General features: G+C 36.8%; 1 protein-coding gene across 2 annotated transcripts in view; it reads right to left on the bottom strand.

The window, feature by feature from the left end:
• glra4a (glycine receptor, alpha 4a) overlaps window positions 1-19,612 on the bottom strand; it is an 88,252-nt gene extending 68,640 nt beyond the window's left edge. For both annotated transcript variants that reach the window (XM_038281281.1, XM_038281280.1), the window contains exons 1-2: window positions 19,463-19,612; window positions 19,280-19,369 (exon numbers count right to left, since the gene is read on the bottom strand). In XM_038281281.1, coding sequence (XP_038137209.1) covers window positions 19,280-19,369; window positions 19,463-19,536 — 164 coding nt within the window. In that variant the 5' untranslated portion in view covers window positions 19,537-19,612. The remainder of the gene's footprint in view (window positions 1-19,279; window positions 19,370-19,462) is intronic.
• Between the last annotated feature and the right edge of the window lie 405 nt (window positions 19,613-20,017).

Genomic DNA, 20,017 nt, shown 5'->3' on the forward strand with positions numbered 1-20,017 from the left:
ACATGCGCCTCTTTACTTTCAAGTTGCTGTGTTTACCTTGCATGAGCTGTCTTTGCATGGCCGGGGCGGGGTGTTTGTCATTGGTTTGGGAGTGATTTTTAAAGCAGTGTCACAGCGCTACAAATGTCCCACCATATTAATTACAGCATCTTTATTGGTGCCAAGTGCACTCGTTTGGATGCAACTTTTTTCTAAGAGATCTATGACAATACATAGTTTTATTCTTCTTGTGTACTAGATGTAAAAGACCTGCTCTTTGCAAACAAAACCAGATCTGTCTGGAGTTGGTTTAGACAGATTACAACCTATAAGCCTAGAGCATCTAACTCGATCAATGACTCTCTACTTCTAATCTCTCTAATCAGTTCTACTGATGCTTTGAGAGTCAACCAATCACCATTTTGTTGAACAAGCAAGCTCCAGTTCCTCCACATTCCTTTTCACCTCTTAGAGTTAGCCAACACAACCCCTTCTCCTGACTCAACCTTCAGGTGGATCACATATTTCCTGATGGAGGGGAAGCAAAATCGCTAATTTTGGCTCAGCATCACTCAATACAATTTGCTTTGTAGAGAGGTTGACTGGCTGCAATTTTCCAGTCAGGAACTGTACACCCTCAGGATCCGGACGCGAACAGGTAAGATTGCAACTGAGCCCCCTCAACACCACCCCATCTGGACTTAAACTCCATCAGGACTGGAAACTCCTGGCAAAAATATTTAAATGCTTCTCCCCATCTACAACTAGCCTGATAAACATGGCTCAGGTCCTTTACTCACACTTTTCTCATTAATTGGCAAAGAAAACAACACACTATAATAAACAAACAGAAATGGGAATATTTGCATGTGTGTGTATATGTATAATATTTAATCTAATTTTATACACTTGCTTAACAATTTGCCATGGTTCTCTTTATAACAAACCCGTATTTGGTTATTCCCAGTTTTGTATTCTGGTATTCATTTATGTAACCTCCATGTTTACTTTCTTTATGTAGCACCTTGTCACCAAAGCGAATTCCTTGTAACACACAACTTGGCAATAAAGCATTGCAAAAAAATTGCAATAACACAATAATTTCCTGTTTCTGATTATTACTAAAATTGGAGGCTATTAATAACCTCCAATAAAGGGGATGACAACAAGCTGCAAAAATATTTGTAATTACATTCAGGTGATCTTGCCAGAAGCCAATGGATACATTAGCCCGACAGAAATGGTTTGGACCAATAAATGCAGTGATGCTTCAACCAGATGAAGGCTGAAGCCAAAGAACATGGTGCCACCAGTTGTAGTTGGAATATTTCTTCATGAAAAGTGAGCAAAAGAATGGGATTTGTGACTTTGTAGATGGTAAGGATTGTTGCACGTTCCTCCCAAATTGATTTGTTAAGAGATTGATCTATTAGTTAATTCTGCTAGTTGTGAAACAAATACAGGCTACTGCTGGTGCAATTGACTAAAAGCTTAACATGGGAGGCATTACCACTAGGTGATTCACCCGATCCTCATGAAGAAATGTACTGAATGTCCCTCCCTTTTGCAAACACTTTCCACAGGAGCCTTTCCAGATTGATACTGTTTAGAATCCAAATTGCACTACATTGATCAATATGGCTTATGCCAGCTTATTCTGAAGGCTTTTAGAGACAAAATAAATCATACAGAGACATTGGTTAAATCTTGTCTATTGATGGAAGCCCAGCTGATTGAATCGAGTCATTGACTTTGCAAGTTTCCCTCCTCATTTTTTTGTTTTTTTTTTTGGCAAAAGGTTGAGTGAGAGCGTCTAATGAATGAGAAAAAGACTGTTGCATGCAGATCGTACAGAAAGCATGTTGCTTGTAAAGCAACAGCTTGACGTGCAGCTTAAAGCTGGTGCAGTGAGGAGAGAGCAAGCTTATCACCACCAACAGGGAGCCGTCCGGTGACATTATGGGATGCATGAATTGATTCATTTTGTTTGGACTGAGCTGATCCTTGCTGAGATAAACATTTGGCCCAAATTTTGCTACTGTTGCCAACGTTCGTGTATTCAGGTAAATAAGGCGGGGATCTGTTTTGTTTTTACTAAAGATGAAAAGTGGGAAATAAACCAACATTTAAAAACAAAAACACACAAAAAAAGCAGAACATCGTAAGACATGAGTAGAGCAGGGGCTGTGACTGTGAGAGGGGGAGAATTCTTAACAGGATGATTATAGCAAACAAATAACGGTCAATGTAGATTGCTGGGAATTAACTTCGGACCTTTTAGTCTGTATTTTGAGAGCTTATTACTAGTTCCTTTTCTAATATGTTATAGAACATAGTCCTTCAGACTCAGGTATGTTTGTCATATTAAACATATGAAAGTTTACTGTATTAGCAAAAATAAAGAAAGCAGGGACAAAGACATTAAAAGAGGTAAGGAGCCATGGCCTGAGAAATATGAGTAGGAAGAGATTATCATGTAATTAAATGTGCATTTAACTGCTGACCTTTACAGTAGCTCCCTGTATTTTTTTATTTTTTGTTTTTCTTTCTTTACGAAAAGCGAGCAAAAGAAAAAAAAAAGTTTTGAAAAGTTTGTTGTTCATTCTTTTCTTGCACACAAAATTGCTCAAATTGCCAAGGCTTCATATTCCTCTTCTACTCTTTGGCTTCTGGTTAGACGCCATCTCACTGCGGAGCTGAGTTTGACGTGGTTTTTAGACGTACAGTGTGAGCAGTAGCTGCAACGATTGAAAAAAATCGTACAATGTATGTCTGGCTTTAGTCTTTCAACCAATCAGTATATATGGCGTGACCCTTTTCAATATTTCTATAATTTTGAAATATAACCGATTCTGAAATGTTTCTGCTATTGTTTTCCTGTGCCTTTTGCAATTGCAAGTCAACTACAGGGAAAGGAGAAAGCCAAAAAACACTCAGCAGTCTCATGTGTAGGTTTTGAACTGAGACAACAGATCGCTGGAGCCATCTGGAAGATCTTTTACTTAAATTGTTCATGACCTTAATGAAATGAAGGTAAGGCTAAATTTATGTTTGACTTCATAAAATGACAGTGTTGCACTAGCTTTTTTGTATATAGCATCGGTCTTTTTTTTTTTTTTTACCTGCTTAGTTTTGAAATTGGTTGTTGTGTGTCTATTTTGATTTATGTTGCTGGCAAATGTTCTGGATCACCTGTGCGGGGTTCAGAATTATATTAACACTTAACCTACATTATGTTACCACAGTTGCCCAAAGGTTGATTTAAAGAATTAAATATTTATATTTCCTAATGTATCTACTGTAGTAGTCTAGTAAAACTAGATGTCATCCTATTTAATTTACATATTTCTTATATGTAAAGCGGACAGAATTTACATTTAGCCCAGCTTTTTTTCTTACTCTTTCTTCAAATTTTTCATGTTTTTGAAAAGCAAATTCAATACTTGCCGAACCAACGACATGTTCAGAGGCAGTACAGCTGGTGTGTGCTCAGTGAAAGCAACACTGCAGATGAATTTTCACATTTTAAAGGAATGAATAAAAAGCAAGGATAATCAAATAACTAAATGCCAAGTTGTTGTAACAATTCTCATGGCAAGGATTCTTGATTATTAGCAATAACAACATGGTCTGATATGGTGGGATCCAACAACGATCTGATCACTATTGTTTTAAATCCACATAGAGTGTGATATGTGTCTGTGGGTAAAAGTCAAAGATAGGTATGTTAATTTTATTATAAAAAACAAACAAAATAAAACTACAGTCTAAAATCAGCCTGGTTATAATACAAAAACAAGACCGAGGAACAACGATCCGAGCTTAAAATGAGGAAAAGCCAGGTTGAGACCTGTGTCAAGACCTCCATCCCTGAACTGGAAAGAAAAATGTTTATGAGGACATCAAAGAAAAAAAATGTGGAAATGTTAAACATTCTAAAATAAATATGAGTAAGTCTGACTTAATTACTGTGTAAGGTACAGTGTTAAATGCGAGATAAAAAAATATTGGTAAATCATTTCGTATAGAGTTTGAACTTCAAACCCCATTGAAATGAAAGCAGACTTGGAGAAAAGATTTGCTGCTTTAGTGCTATTTCAATGTTTTTAAATAATGAGGCACTAATAACCAGTGTTGGGTAAGTTACTTTAAAAATGTAATCCGTTACAGTTACAAGTTACCTTGTTTAAAATGTAATTGTAGTTTAACTTTTTCGATTACTTTTAAAAAGTAATGTAACTAATGACTTTTGATTACTTTTTGATTACTTTAAGGTTTTAATGAGTACTGACCCATGTTCAACATTTAATTTTTGAGAACTGAATGTGAACCTTAAAAAAGCACTAAGCTGAGAGGGAACTGCTGACAGGCAATCACAGGATGTCCACAAGAAGAGATGCCAGCACCAGGCATGTAAGATTTTCTCAGACTCCTCTCATCGGGCCATACTCTTTTCTGTTCCTCCCCCAGGCTCTACCATTTACGCAGTTTGCAGACTAACACAAGCAGGTTCCGAAACCCGCTTAAATTTCCAGTGCTGGACGGCTGTCATTTTTGATGCGCTGCTTGAGCTGAAATAGAACCGTCCGCTCGATTGCTGTTCCTCAAGGAGGCTCCACCAGCAAAGGAGGGATCATCAGAGTGGCAAATATGATAGAGACAAGGAGCCGTAGCGGGAAATGGCATTACAGGGCGCGAAGCAATAAAAATATCATTACATATATCGCAAAGGTTTTTCTTAATATTTTTTTTTAAATGTAACTAAATTTGTCATTATTAATAATTTCGGAAGTAACTGTAACTGAATTACATATTTTCTCATTGTAACTGTAACAAATTACAGTTACTCTTTTTTTTGTAATTAAATTACGTAACGTCGTTACATGTAATCCGTTACACCCCAACACTGCTAATGACCAAAGGGTTCCACCTGACCTTGATTTTCATACACTGAATCAGAGTTTGAGATTTAAAAAAAAAATCTTTATTCCATCCTCGAAAATACTAAAGAGTGCAGGTTTAATAGCCTTTTGGGAGTTTGATCATCCATTCATGTGGCTCAACTTGAAACAGAAGTTTCAGACATGGTTTGTGGTTTAAAAAAATAAAAACATTTGTCTCTTTGTAAAGATAAAACAAAAAAAATGATTTATTCTAAAACCGTTTTCTCACAAATATTACTGGAATTTGTCCTACTTACATATCTTAAACATAATCTGTCTGTGTTGATGAATCATGGTGATCTTAGTCAATATTTAAATTTGAGGCAATTTTCACTTGTTTTCATTGTTTATTGTATTTTGGACATTGCTGTTTAGCTTTTAGATACACCTCTTTGGCATTTCCTATTACATCTGGCTCCTTTTTTTTATATTGTTTGTCCTAGCTATAAAATATTTAGAAAAACAACCAAATTATTGAGCAGATAATAACAATTATCTGCCAACTTTGAATTTTAATCCTCAACTAAAATGATGTGTGAGAGTTGCAACTCTGTTAAAATCAACTGTGGGTTAACAAAAGAGTTTTTCATGAACCAAAAACAGAAACATGTTATATTTGGAATGAACAGAAAAAAATCATTCACAGTTCTTAGTCTTTTGTGTCAGCCTACCACTGAACCCTCATCATTTAACTATCACCTCCACCCAGTATCCAATCACAGATGTAATGTCCAGTGAAGCAACGGGCCGATCTGTGTCAGGCACTTTGATCCTGTGGAGGATTAGGGTTAGGCTTCCAGAGCAAATGCATGCTCACGGCCCCCTTTTGTACTAAATATTACTTGTTAGCTACATCAGAAGGGAAGTTAGTTTAAGTGAAATACGGGGCTTTTTACGACTCCAGGCCAATGCATAATATAAATAGATAAAAAAAAAAATGACATTACTACAGTTAACATAAGGGCAGAGGGCATACAAATATTCATGTTTTTTAAAGATAAATAGATCTTCCAAAAACCCAAGCTAGATATTAAAGCTAAGAAGTAGAATCAGACAAAGCAATTCTTCATCTTCTGATGAAAATTCTTGGTGTCTCTCATCGTCATACTTCATTGATAAGTACACCAGGACTGCTTGTAGCTGTGCCGGCTGCAGGGAGCAAACCGTCTGTTTGACTCCCCTCTTTCTCCTTGGCTCATTTTTTAGTCATTAACTCACGTAAACATACCATCTGCTCTTCTTCTACTCTTCCTTTGTGAAACCAATGCTTGCTGTGTACCAACAGGGTGAATTGGTAGATTCCTGCATTTTAGGGACATGTTCCAGAACTCAAGGTAAAATTAGTGATACACACAAGTTTTATACATGTTTACAATGTCAACAGCAAAAAAAAAAAAAAAAAAAAAAAAAAAAAAAAAACACTTTGTTCAAGGCTTTGGTCTTAGGTGCTGTTTTAGATGTGCAAATGTTTTCATATTAAGTTCATATTGTCTTGAGTGTTGAAAGCCAGAGGACATGTTTTTTTGTGGACAACTCTCGGGATTATGTGTTCCAAATAACAATTTTGTAAAACGCCTATTTTTTGTGTTTACTTGCCTCCAGTTATCAAGTTAGAGAGCAGATGCTACTATATCTGCAGAAAGAACCATCAGAATTCAATTAAAGCCAATCCAGAAAGATTGTGTTTGTCTCAGTAACAGAGTGTTTGAGGTTTATATCTCAGCTAAATTGTGTTTACTTTCTTCTAGTGTGTTTGCTGTGAGAAACAGCTTTTTACTTTTGTAGTTTAGCAGGTGTTCCAGTGGCTTTCTTATAAGAAAACAACTTGCAAGGGCTATGCTGTGTACAGAATTAACATTTAAGCACATACTTCATATTCACAGGCTTATATTTTATAAATTAATGTAAGTTTATAAATATATTTAATATACCTGGGCTTACTCCAAAAAAGATTAAAGTTTCAGGTGGTGAATTTTTCACTTAAAGCTACAGTGTGTAATTTTCAGCGACATCTAGCGGTCAGACTACAGACCGCAGCAACATGAACATCTCCCCCCCACCGCTTCTCCCCCCCAACAGTACGGCGAGCGTTACGGGACAAAATTTCTTCTACGACGTCCACATCACCTACCCTCTCAAGTGATGAGGTTTGTTTACATAGATAATTTTACAGATAGTATTTCATTAGTCTGTGTAGGGTATAGATTTCATGTAGACTTAAGATAATAAATATACCCGTTATTTTTTCTACATCGTTGTGACGTCTTGGTGAGCTGCTTTGCATGGTGATATAAACAGACGAAGTAATTGTAGTCATTAGTTTAACAGCGAGATTGTGTTCGCTGGAAGAATATATATCCCCCGTTTACAGAGTCCAAGTCATTTTGGTGGCACGGGGGTTACAACGCGAGGGAGAGGGAGAGGACGAGGGCGAAGGCAGGGAGGCCGTGCTGCTAGGGCCAGGCGAGAGAGGGGAGCCAGCGGGGTGAGAGCAGAGGAGGAAAGGCTTGAAGATCTCCAAAGGAGCCGGAGAGAAGTAACCGAGGTATATATCCAGAAAATTATTTTACAGAAAATTACTGAATCATTACCTGTGAAACGTCAGGGACGTTGCTGAATAAGTATACTGGAGAGTAACAGCATCATCACGCAGCATGTTATTGTTTTAGACAGGTCTGAGCATCCTGTACTCCAAAAACTGCAGTGATATTAGACAATTGTGTGTGTAGGATTAATTACCTGTCCAAGAGAAAACTGGCAACTTGAGCGTCACTTTGAAAACCTTTTTCCTCCATCAGTGACTTCCATCGTGTAAATGCCGTGCCAATGTTGATCCGTGTTTTTTGCCGTTTCTTGTCACGCTTGCGTTTATTCTCGTCGTGTTTCCGCTTCTTAGATGACGGGGGTTCGGTGTCCGCCGCTTTTCGTTGTGATACAGAGTAGGCATGATCCTCCATTCGTCTGATGTTTGGCCACACAGTGCCAAACAGTTTGCAAAGTCACTCACGCCTGCCGCCTTGTTCACCTTTCTTGTTACTGAGGCGCAGTATACCTGCTTCTTCTTCTTCTTTGGTTTCAGGCAGACTAAACGCTTCTCAGGCATAATACTGCCATCTACTGTTCAGTACCGTCTCAGTTAATCTCTCTCAACTTGCCGTAGTTATTTTTGAGCGTCATGGGAGATCTCGCAATCGCTAGTTTGTTGCCTCTGCGCTTGCCGTAGCGCAAAGATGTCAGCCTCCATGGCTGCGAGACCCGCTCCTATGTAATTATAAATAACGAATTCTAAGGCAACGCAAATATTATGGTTAAAAGGCTGAGCTCATAGGTGATGATAAATAACATAGTTATGTATAATATATTAAATTTCTGACTTTATATGCCTGTAATTATTACACACTGTAGCTTTAATAAACTTTAAGCTACAGGAAAACCTTTTTTTAACTAAACACAAATGCTTCATTATAGATGCAGTAATTGATTTAGTGTCTTAGTGGTAGAGTAGTTGTCTTAAAATAAATAGGTTGCAAGTTTGATCCCAAAATTGTTTGAGTGGTTCTATATTTTTCTGAATATATGGCTGAATGTGCTTGTTTTGGAAAGCAGTTTGTTGTCAGTTTTGTTTTCTGGCAATTAAAGGTTCTTGTTAAATGGTTTCACATACAAAACAAATTCAGTAAAATATCAGATAGTGCTTAACCATGTGAGCCTATTGCTGAAACCCCATTCATACCCAAATGTTGCAATTTGACCTAGGCCTCCAAACATTTGCTACTGTATAGATTGATAATTACACATATTTAATAGAAAATAACAAAATAAAGTAGAATAGAATTATCTGTTATTGTGAAATGTGGAAATTCAGTTCTGTCTGTAAAAGATGGATCACATATTGAAATTTTTTATTTGTCATCCATGCAGTCAGTTCACCAGAATTATGATCCTACCTCTAGATATTTCATAAATCAGTGGTTCTCAGTCCTGGCCCTCAAGTATCACAGCCGTGCATGTTTAAGACGTCTCTCTGTTTCAGCACTGAGCAAATCTGATTCAAATGATTACATAGACTCCACAGACAGTCATCAAGTGCTGCAGATGGTAGATTAATTTAAGTCCCATGTTTGGTAGCAAGGGGACACCTGAAACACACAGGGCAGCCTTATTTGAAGAATAGGATTACAAACAATTGTTATAGATGCTTTGAGCAGCAGACTCATGCATATAGCTGCTATCACATTGAGAATCCCCAGGGACAGCTCTCTAAGCCGGCTTATTATTAGTGGATTTCCCGCTGTCATTCGCAGCACCTGGAAGGGTATAAAGTGTTTTTTTATATGGTAACAACTGCAAGTACCAGAATATAAAATAGAATCTTTTTAGCCAGGCAGGTTTGACATTGTAAGTTAATATAAGTATTAAGCATAAGCTGTATTTTGCCATGATCAAGTAACGAAATATTTAGATGGAGTGATCAAAACACTCTCACTGTATTATACAAATACATTCTTGCAGCTATTCAAGTGAACCTAGTGGAGAGTAACCATTTTATATACATTCAAGCTTATTCTTCAATGTTTCATGGAGGATGAGAGATCAGGGCTAGGTCACAGAGTCTCCCAGGCTCTCGGCACGGGAAGATCGGGGCAAAAACTGCCATGATTATCTTGCTGCAGTAACCAGCCTGTTGCGAGTAAGAGGAAGAGTTTACAACACAAGAAAAACTACTTTACATTTATCAAAAGTCTGAGAAGGATGTTTTCTAAATACATAGAAATGCACTTGAGTAATTTAGGAAAATTGACAACGAAAATGATGGAAAGAAGTTGGCAAATAACAGCAGGGGTTTAAACAACTACTTGAGATTGTTGGGAGGAGTGATGTTATAAAGTCTAACAGCTGATGGGAGAAATAAGCCGGTTCTTGCTTAGGTTTTTTTCTTTATTTAGTTTTTACTTCCTTGTCTTTTCCACCACCTGCATTGTATCCAGGGTGCATTTCAGGACAAAGCTGAACCTCGGAATTTCCTAACTAATTTGACATTTTTATAGTTAATATATCAACTATAAACCAACAGCAAACACAGAGTAAGTATTCACATCATTATACTAAAATTAAAGATAACACAGGGCTCTTGCTCTTTTTTCTGAATTATATTTTGTCTTTTATTTAATATCTATATCATGTAGAACCATAAATGTTTGATCTAGACTGCATAGATGTATGAATATGTGTTAAAGTTCTGGTTCTGTTATGTTTTTCTTTTAGATGTTCAGTTTTGCTTTGCTCCTTGTTTTCTAGTTAAAGTGGTTTAATACTTAGTTATTATGTTTTATGTTTTTTTCTTAATTACTGTCTTAGTCTTTGTTCTGTTATGTTTTCTTTTGAGTGTTCAGTTTTGCTTTACTCCTTGTTTATTGGTCTTAGTGGTTTAATTCTTATTTTGTTGTGTTTTCTGATTATTTTCAGTTTTCCAGGTTTTTTATTTGTTGCCCTCTGCTGCCCTCTTGTGTTCTCCTTTTTCCCTAGCTCTTTTCCTCTCCTGCTCTGTACACACCTGCTCCCAGTCTGCTCCTTAACCCTCTCTTTTTTCAGTCTCCTATAAATACTCTCACTATTCTGTTCTTCTTTGCTGGGTCCTCGACAAACGTCCTCCAACTCCGTCTCTCTGACACTTCCTCCTTGTGATTGTGATCCCCCTGATGTCTCCATGGTTTCTGGATTGTTTGACTTGTTTTCATGTTTTGATTATTGGATTTTTGGACTTGTGGTTTCCTGTTAGTTTGGACTTTGTTTTCGTATTTTGATTTTTGGATTACCTGGCTCAGTTTTCAGTTAACTCATCATTAAATCCACAAGAAATTCACCTCTGCCTCCCTGCCTCTGCTTATGGGTCAATAAACCATAACCAAATCGTGACAATATGTGCATTAGATATATGTGATCTAGATGTATTAGCAGGGGCTTTATTTAAATCTAGTCAGTTTTCAGTTATTTATTTGAAAAATTAGTTGTGTTTGTGTGCATCTACAAAGATGATTTCAAAAATAACCAATATACTGTTCTGCTTGAAAGTTCACACTAGTAATTCAAATAACACAAACCTAAAGAAAAATACAAATAAAAGTACATTTAATAAATTTTATTTTATTCAAATTAAATATTGATTTTGAGTTTTTGTTAAAAAGAATCTAAAAAAATAAATAAATGTTCCACACAAACTAAACTACCTTTCTCATGAACAGTGAACCAACATACCTGTCCATACCAACATGTGCACAAATCTTACTGAACACAGTATTCTTTAAATATATATATATATTACCACACTGTTATTTTGAGGAAATCCACAGAACAGTATTTTGTGATTGTCATATTCTATTTTTCTCTATTATGAAGAAAATTATTTTGAACTTTAAACCCTGTGAGTCTCCATTATTGGTTCACTAACTATGATACAACTTCAATTCAATGAAGATGACAAATAAGCTAAATCTGTGCAAATCTAAATGAGCTCATAAAAGGCCTTCAGACATTCAGGATTTGTGTTTCTAGCTGTCCAGGGGGCAGCAACAGCAAACATTTTCTCTGTAGTCCAAAACACATGAATCATATTGTATCTGAAAGACAGTTTAACTCATAAGAGAATATTCTTTTTTTGCTGCGTTCCCTCGTTTCTATTTTCGGTGATTTCTAGAAATGTCTTCATATTGACCTGCTGTTCTTGGAGCTTGGGAAATTCTAAAGAGCTTTATAAATGAAGTTGGATTGGATTAGATTAATATATTTGAAGCAATTTTCATTTTATGAAAATATGATGTTTATGTTTATGTTTAGTATGGAGGTTGGCTTTGGTGCTTATTTTATTTTCAGAAGAAAAATAAATAAAAAATGTTCTGTTTTTAAATGAAAGCTTAGCTTATTTTGCATTTCTCAGGTTTAGTTGATTTTAACAGATCTCTGTTCTGTTTTATTTTATTACCTGGGCACAGCAAACCTTGATAACACAATTAACATCTGCTAGCAAGACTAAAACCTTTTTCTTGGCAAAGATAAGCTCAGTCAAAACATAATTAATAAATTTATGCATCTGAAAATGTCAAAGGGTGGCTCCCTGTCAGTGATGACACGCTTGCACTCTCCTCTTATTTAAAAGCTTCTTCTTCTACTGCTCTTCTACTCACCAACGTTAAACAGTGACCAGCTCTTGCTTTAGCAACATGGTTTCTACACGATGTGCGCACAATTTTTTTTCTATTACCAGATGCTCAAGACAATAGTCACATTATCTAGGAAACTAATTCTGTTGCTAAAACTTGCAGTGTTGGAGCTTAGCAGCTCAGCAGGCTCCCTGTATGTGGTGGATGTAATCGCTCTGTAGCCAACGTAACTCTTTCTGTTCAGCTTGAATTGCCTGCGCCCAGATCAGTCAATGACTAATGCTGCAACCACAGACTGAAAAATACCTTAAATGTGTTCAAATTTCATAATACCATTACCGAATAAAATTACATAATATATATATATTGATAATACATTTTGGTCAAGCTCTACCTTAGAGTAATTTCTCTCTGAGCAGATGTCAGGGTGAGGGGTTCCCAGCTCGGTGGGATAATAGAACCATTTTAGATTTGGTTTGTGGTTTCTCAGTGGCCAGGGGCAAGGACAATGGGGATATCTGGTGAGATTATCCGTCACTTATTCAAAGGCCTTCCTATGCTCCACTCCCAATTTACCAATGAACAGATACATATCTGATAAGCATCAAGAATTGCCATAATTCCACAATCTCTTCTTCAGCTTTTGCGAGGTTCACATTCTTCTGAAATCTGATAACTTAAATATTTTTGCTCCACCAAAAAGATTATGTCCCCCCCAAAACTCTCTGGTTTTGGGGGGGACTGCTTGTTCTTCCAATAATGTTAAAGACTCATTAAAAAAAAAATCCTGCATTCAGATTATGACATGGATTATTACCAACATTAATTCGATTGTTTGTTGGACTAAGGTGCAACTTTGGTAAAATTTTTATTAAAATCCGTTTCTAGTTTAGACTGGTGGAAGGATGTTTTCAAAATACATAGAATGAACTGGTATTGCATAGAATGCACTGGTATTATTATTCTGATAAGCATCTCACACAGCAGCTAGTGTCCTTTTGATAAATAAAATGATCAGGTGATCAGGAAGAAGTAAAGGGAAAATTTCAGGGTCAACCACAACAAAAATCAATGAGTAGTTTTAGCAAATAATAATTTCCATATTAACTAGATAATTAGGATTTAGATAAATTGTTCATGAAATCCTGACATGGACATTTGTGTTATAATCTCTTTCAACTTGGAATGGGTTTATGAACAGCAATATTTTCATTTCCAACTTTCAGAAGTTAAACAGAAAAAAACTGATAGCTGACTTTCAGAAGAGAGTTTCAACGTTTAAATTTAACTCATTTCATTTATATACCACTGTTACAAAGCAAATGTTATTTTGAGGGATTTTCTAACTATATTCATAAAAATGTGGTAAATTCAATGAAATCATACAAAAATTCATCATACAAAGATTCAAGGCTAGTTTTCACCATTCTAATTCAAGTTCAGTTAGAGAGTATGTAAAAAGTTGAAATGCTATTTAGTGTCAATAGCAAAGCACACATCCAATGAAACCATACAAGTACTCACAAAACTAAAAATATACTAAACAAAAAAAAAAAAAAAAAAAAAAAAAAAAATATATATATATATATATATATATATATATATATATATATATATATATATATATATATATATATATATATATATATATATATATATATATATATATAAATAAAGACTTTAAAGCAAAGTAAAAAAAACACATCTGAAAAGAAAAGAACAACTGGTATTCTTGGATTAAATGAAAAATACTCAAGACAACAAGGGAATAAACTAGCTCATTTATAGATAACCAACAGCATGGGTTTAGGAACAAATTTTGGAGCATCTAAAAACCATGCAAATAGATTTGCATGGTAAACCTTTTGCAAAAATACTAAAACTGTGCAAAAAACTAAAACTGTGCAAATACTGGGTTTGCACAATCCCTGATCCTAAGGGAGAATCTAGCAACAGTGGACAAACGGTGGCATGAAGTCATTAACATTGCAGTATTCCTTCAAACTTAGCAAGCAGTGAAAAGTAGAAATTGCTTTTTTGGGGAGGTTTGTTAGTTTTTTAAACATCATTAAAACTCCCAAATTCTGAATGCAAATAGAAAATCCACGAAATAAAAAAAACACAGAATAAGAGACTATCTAAAATTAGGGTAAAAAAATCAGTTAAAAATGTCCTAGTAAAGGATTTGTACATTTGACCAGCAGATGAAAAAATAGAATATTTGTACATGTTGACATAGGTGAAGATCAGTTGTTCAGTATCAGGCAAGAACCATTTGGATACCAGATGAAATCACAGCTAGTTTAACACAAGTTAAACTACTGCATTGAAATTATTATAAGCCAACATTAATGTGATATTCTTAAAGTTTCTTAGTTCTGCTTTTTTATTGGTAAAGCTGTGACTTATTTCAAACAAATTAGTCAGGTTTTCCTTTTCATTTGACAGACAATATACTGTAAACTAACATGAATTGCACGGCACAACACTTCCTTTTGACGCACACACAGATTGCTTAATGCAATCTATATCTCCAACCATCTTAGCCATACCACTGTAATAATTAGTAAATTATTAATCCCCCATTTCCGTCTGTTAACAGCCATCCAGGAACTGTTCTTATTTGTGAAATCCATAAAAATGAAGTGTTTTATTTTGTATTCCTACGTACACCTGGAGTTTCTTACAATCTCCGCTCTTTCCAACATAGTAATGCCATTTTTGTCCATCTGCCAGCCTTGGTCTAACGGCTGCCTGCAGCCAAGTCTACCAACCTCTGTTTCTTTTTCACCCACATTTCAGCACGGTTCATTCTCATAATTTCCCGTTCCCCACCTCTGTCTCCTTTTTTTCTGTCTTTTACGGCTGCCCTCCTTCCTTAATCTCTCCCTTTTTGCTCCATGCCTGCATATCGCTCCCTCCTCCCTCATGTAGTGAGCAAAAAGGCCAGCAGGAGAGCATATCATTCCTCATAGGAGGTGCTGTCAGTTGACTGCTTCTGCGGGCTGAGAGCTGCTCTCTTTGCCCCTGGGTTCACAGAGTCACAGCTCTGTTCCGCTCCGGGATTATGCAGATCTCAATTCCCTTCCGTTCACACCTGAGGGTGGCAGGGCATGAAATAAGGAAAGTGTTCACTCTGAACAAAAAGTTTTTTGGCACTAAGTGAGAAAAAGAAAGAAGCTAAGAAAGTTTAAAAATCAGGAAAGTAGAATAGATGAAGACAAATGGAAATTAATAAGTAACAGGACAATAATAAGATGTGATTTTCTTCTTCTGAAACCTCTGGGGATGTCCCTTATTGCCTGCAGGAGCTTCCCAGAGCTATAAGCAATGTTTGCAACTGTAAAGGGCCCCTTTTGAAATAGAAGAAAAGATGAGAAATTAAATAAATTTATCACCAGACTGGCATATTAAGTTATGCGCATAAAAAAAAAAATGTAAATGGAAAACGCTCAACTTCTTATCTTTAGGGTTATGTGCTTCGGCTGATGGAAACAAGTATAAGTTCGGCTGAGTTTGTCTGCAAAAAAGTATTACTCTTTATGTTAATGGAGCAGTATGGTAACACAAAGACCAGAACTAGACTTAAAGAAGATATTACTCTTTATACAGTCCTGAAGTCCTATCTCCAGCTGTACTCTGTACATTGCAAATCACCCCATAAACTATGCTGCAATTATTACTCCTATTAGCATGCTGTTTTTAACTACATTTTTTTCATCCAACTCAGCGTTCCATTAATGTGCCTGGATATAGCACTCTGTAGAAATGTAAAAGGAAATCTTCTTTAATTTTAAGCTTTTGTGGCTTAACTCTCTAATGGGGTCTATCAATAACTCATTTCAGGTCCTGCATCTGAAACACATCATAAAGGCCCCCTCAGTTGTTGCTAAGTCTTTTAGTCTGTCAGCTGAGTTCATAGCCATGTGTGCTTTCCGATCAAGCAGCTGGAATTATGGAACCAAAGGATTATAGCTTAGATCTTTCTGCATTAATTTGAGCAATTGGTGTACTGTAAGATATATACAGATTTCCGCTTTGGAAACATCTATCTATCTAAATATATATATATATATATATATATATATATATGTATATATATATATATATATATATATATATATATATATATATATATATATATATATATATATATATATATATATATACACTCACCGGCCACTTTATTAGGTACCCCATGCTAGTAACGGGTTGGACCCCCTTTTGCCTTCAGAACTGCCTCAATTCTTGGTGGCATAGATTCAACAAGGTGCTGGAAGCATTCCTCAGGTAGTTTGGTCCATATTGACATGATGGCATCACACAGTTGCCGCAGATTTGTCGGCTGCACATCCATGATGCGAATCTCCCGTTCCACCACATCCCAAAGATGCTCCATTGGATTGAGATCTGGTGACTGTGGAGGCCATTTGAGTACATTGAACTCATTGTCATGTTTAAGAAACCAGTCTGAGAGGATTCCAGCTTTATGACATGGCGCATTATCCTGCTGAAAGTAGCCATCAGAAGTTGGGTACATTGTGGTCATAAAGGGATGGACATGGTCAGCAACAATACTCAGGTAGGCTGTGGCATTGCAACGATGCTCAATTAGTACCAAGGGGCCCAAAGAGTGCCAAGAAAATATTCCCCACACCATGACACCACCAGCCTGAACCGTTGATACAAGGCAGGATGGATCCATGCTTTCATGTTGTAGACGCCAAATTCTGACCCTACCATCCGAATGTCGCAGCAGAAATCGAGACTCATCAGACCAGGCAACGTTTTTCCAATCTTTTATTGTCCAATTTCGATGAGCTTGTGCAAATTGTAGCCTCAGTTTCCTGTTCTTAGCGGAAAGGAGTAGCACCCGGTGTGGTCTTCTGCTGCTGAAGCCCATCTGCCTCAAAGTTCGACGTACTGTGCGTTCAGAGATGCTCTTCTGCCCACCTTGGTTGTAACGGGTGGTTATTTGAGTCACTGTTGCCCTTCTATCAGCTCAAACCAGTCTGGCCTTTCTCCTCTGACCTCTGGCATCAACAAGGCATTTCCGCACACAGAACTGCCGCTCACTGGATGTTTTTTCTTTTTCGGACCATTCTCTGTAAACCCTAGAGATGGTTGTGCGTGAAAATCCCAGTAGATCAGCAGTTTCTGAAATACTAAGACCAGCCCTTCAGGCACCAACAATCATGTCACGTTCAAAGTCACTCAAATCACCTTTCTTCCCCATACTGATGCTCGGTTTGAACTGCAGGAGATTGTCTTGACCATGTCTACATGCCTAAATGCACTGAGTTGCCGCCATGTGATTGGCTGCTTAGAAATTAAGTGTTAACGAGCAGTTGGACAGGTGTACCTAATAAAGTGGCCGGTGAGTGTATATATATATATATATATATATATATATATATACTGTAAGCTATATACTGTACATGTCAGCTATAATCATACACAGAAATAGAATTTTGGAATTTAATTAATGAATTGGATCAACTATTTAAACATAATCAATAATTTAGCTATACCTGTATAAAATAAAAATGAACACGTGCCTTATAAGCTCTCGGTTTTCCAGTCGTTCTACACTCCTACCTTCACCTATGGTCATGAAATCTGGATTATGAGCAAAAGAACGAGATCCTGGATACAAGACGCTGAAATGAGTTTTCTCTGCAGGATGGCTGGGCTCTCCGCAAGAGATGTGGTGAGGAACTCAGTAATCTGGGAGAGGTTCATAGTAGAGCCAGTTCTCCTTCACATCCAGAGGAGTCAGCTGAGCTGACTCGAACAGCTCTGTTCAAAGTCCCCAGGACGCCTCACTCAGGAGGTGTTCCAGGCACATCCCACTGGTGAGGAGGCCCAGGGGACGACCCGGGACAGACTGGAGGAAATATTTCTCAACTGGCCTGGGAGCACCTAGGGCTTCCCCCAGTGGAGCTGGAGGTGTCTCAGGGGGAGGGAAGGTTGGGAATCTCTGCAAAAACTGCTGCCCCCACGACACGGCTCCAGATAAAGCAGAAGATGACGGCATTTAGACTTCATTCATATTCAGTTCCTGCACAACAGCATTACTATGTCCTGCAATACCATCGATTTACCCCAGTGTTTAGGCTCCATACATTCTTTTGGTAACTGGATGTTCTCATTAAACACCAGGAATAAAAACTAAATACTATTTTATTATAAATTTAACATACTATATTTTTTTGATTGTTGTGGTCAAATGCAGAAAAGAAATGTATATTTGGATTGCTTTATTGTTATGTTTAAAGTAGTAAGAAAAAAAAATGCAGATATGGATAAAAAAAATTTTTAAATAGTATATAAAGAAGTGCTCCACTCTATTATCTAAAACGTCTTGACTTAAAGAGCTATGGAAGTCTTGTAACTATTTACAGCAGTCATTGAGCAATAGGCAGGGTACACCCTGGCCAGGTTACCAGTCCATCACAGGACACATGGGACAAATAACCATGCACTCCATAGAGCCATGGACCAGTTGATGTCCAATGCTTGTTTAAGGACTATGGAAAAAAAATTGTCATATACTTAGTTATTGTAGAACGAATAATGTTTAGTTCTGTTTTGATTTTATGTTACAGCCAAAATAAGGGAAAACACTTAATCCTAAGTTAAGTTTCTGCTTCTCCCTTTTTGTCTATATTTATATTTAAAGATTTTTTTTCTCTGATCAAGATAATATAAATGTTTTCATCCAAAAAAATTTAATTACCACTTTTTTTTGTGTAGTTTTTCATTTTAAGATGAGAAAACATGATAACCAACATGCACATTTCCAGTGGGCATGCTGATAATGATTTACCACATTCCCAACATCTCTCCATTAATTCTACCAACATGCTCATAGTGTTTATCTAACTAAGTCATATCCATTATTCGGGGATGATGTTTATTTTCATTAATCATAAGGTAGAGTTCTTTAGGAAATGTGTTTATTCGGGTTTTAAGGGGAGGCTTTGAGGTGCGTAAAAAGCTGGGTTGGAAAAAGCTGCGCGCTGGAAGGCTCCAGTTGATGAAATACAAATAATAAAGAAAAACATATTTCGAATCTATAGTCTGTGATCAATTATATTTATGCTGGTGAAGTCGAGTTAAGTCTATTGTCGTAAAAGTTTATGTCAAGTCTTTGCAAATAATTGGAATATCCGATTTAAAAATGTGGAATCTTCTTACCTGATGAAGCCTCCTTGGAAGACGCAAAAAGACAAGACATAAAGAATCCGAATGACTTGTGGGAGCATCCTCCCTGTCCCCGCTGAATAACTTGGAAAAATAAATTAATAAAACATAAAAAAAATAATAAAAATCAGCAAATCCAAAGAGCAACTTGTGTGAGGGGGAAACGCATCTTCTCACAGCTGGATCCAGGCTCGTCTCTTGGAAAACTTCATTCCCTTCCACCCAGAGCGGTGGGGGTGTCTTCCACGCATCCACGCAGCAGCTGTGCTTCTAGTGGTTGAGGGGAGCTGGTCAGTCTGTCCGCGTGTTGCTGCTGATGTTAAAGGCGAGCGTTTGGCTCCGTATTTCCCTCCTGCGCTCTCAAAAAAATACAAGTGGTGACGATTTAAAGGAACCCACACGGATGTTGTGCAAATAGCTTTTTTTTTTCTTTTAAGCGAAGGGGCTTCTAATTAAGCTTTAAGTGGTATGCCAAACACACAATACATTGTGTTTATGAAGGCTGATGATGTATAACAATTAAAAAGGTCACTGAGACTTTATTCTAGCTTTAAATTACCCTCACCGCCTTCCTAGACTGCTTAGAGGTGTAGTTTGGCCAGTGACCTGTACATCTTTAACCAGTGGCCACTATATGTTAGCAGTAGGCTACCTCCTTGGATCTGTAATACATGTACATCAATAGAATCTTCAATTTCTCCACATATTACAGGTGGTGTATTTGACTGTGAT

The sequence above is a fragment of the Cyprinodon tularosa genome, unplaced genomic scaffold, assembly GCF_016077235.1.
Source record: "Cyprinodon tularosa strain WSP-4 unplaced genomic scaffold, ASM1607723v1 ctg17, whole genome shotgun sequence".
In the NCBI taxonomy this organism is placed as follows: domain Eukaryota; kingdom Metazoa; phylum Chordata; class Actinopteri; order Cyprinodontiformes; family Cyprinodontidae; genus Cyprinodon; species Cyprinodon tularosa.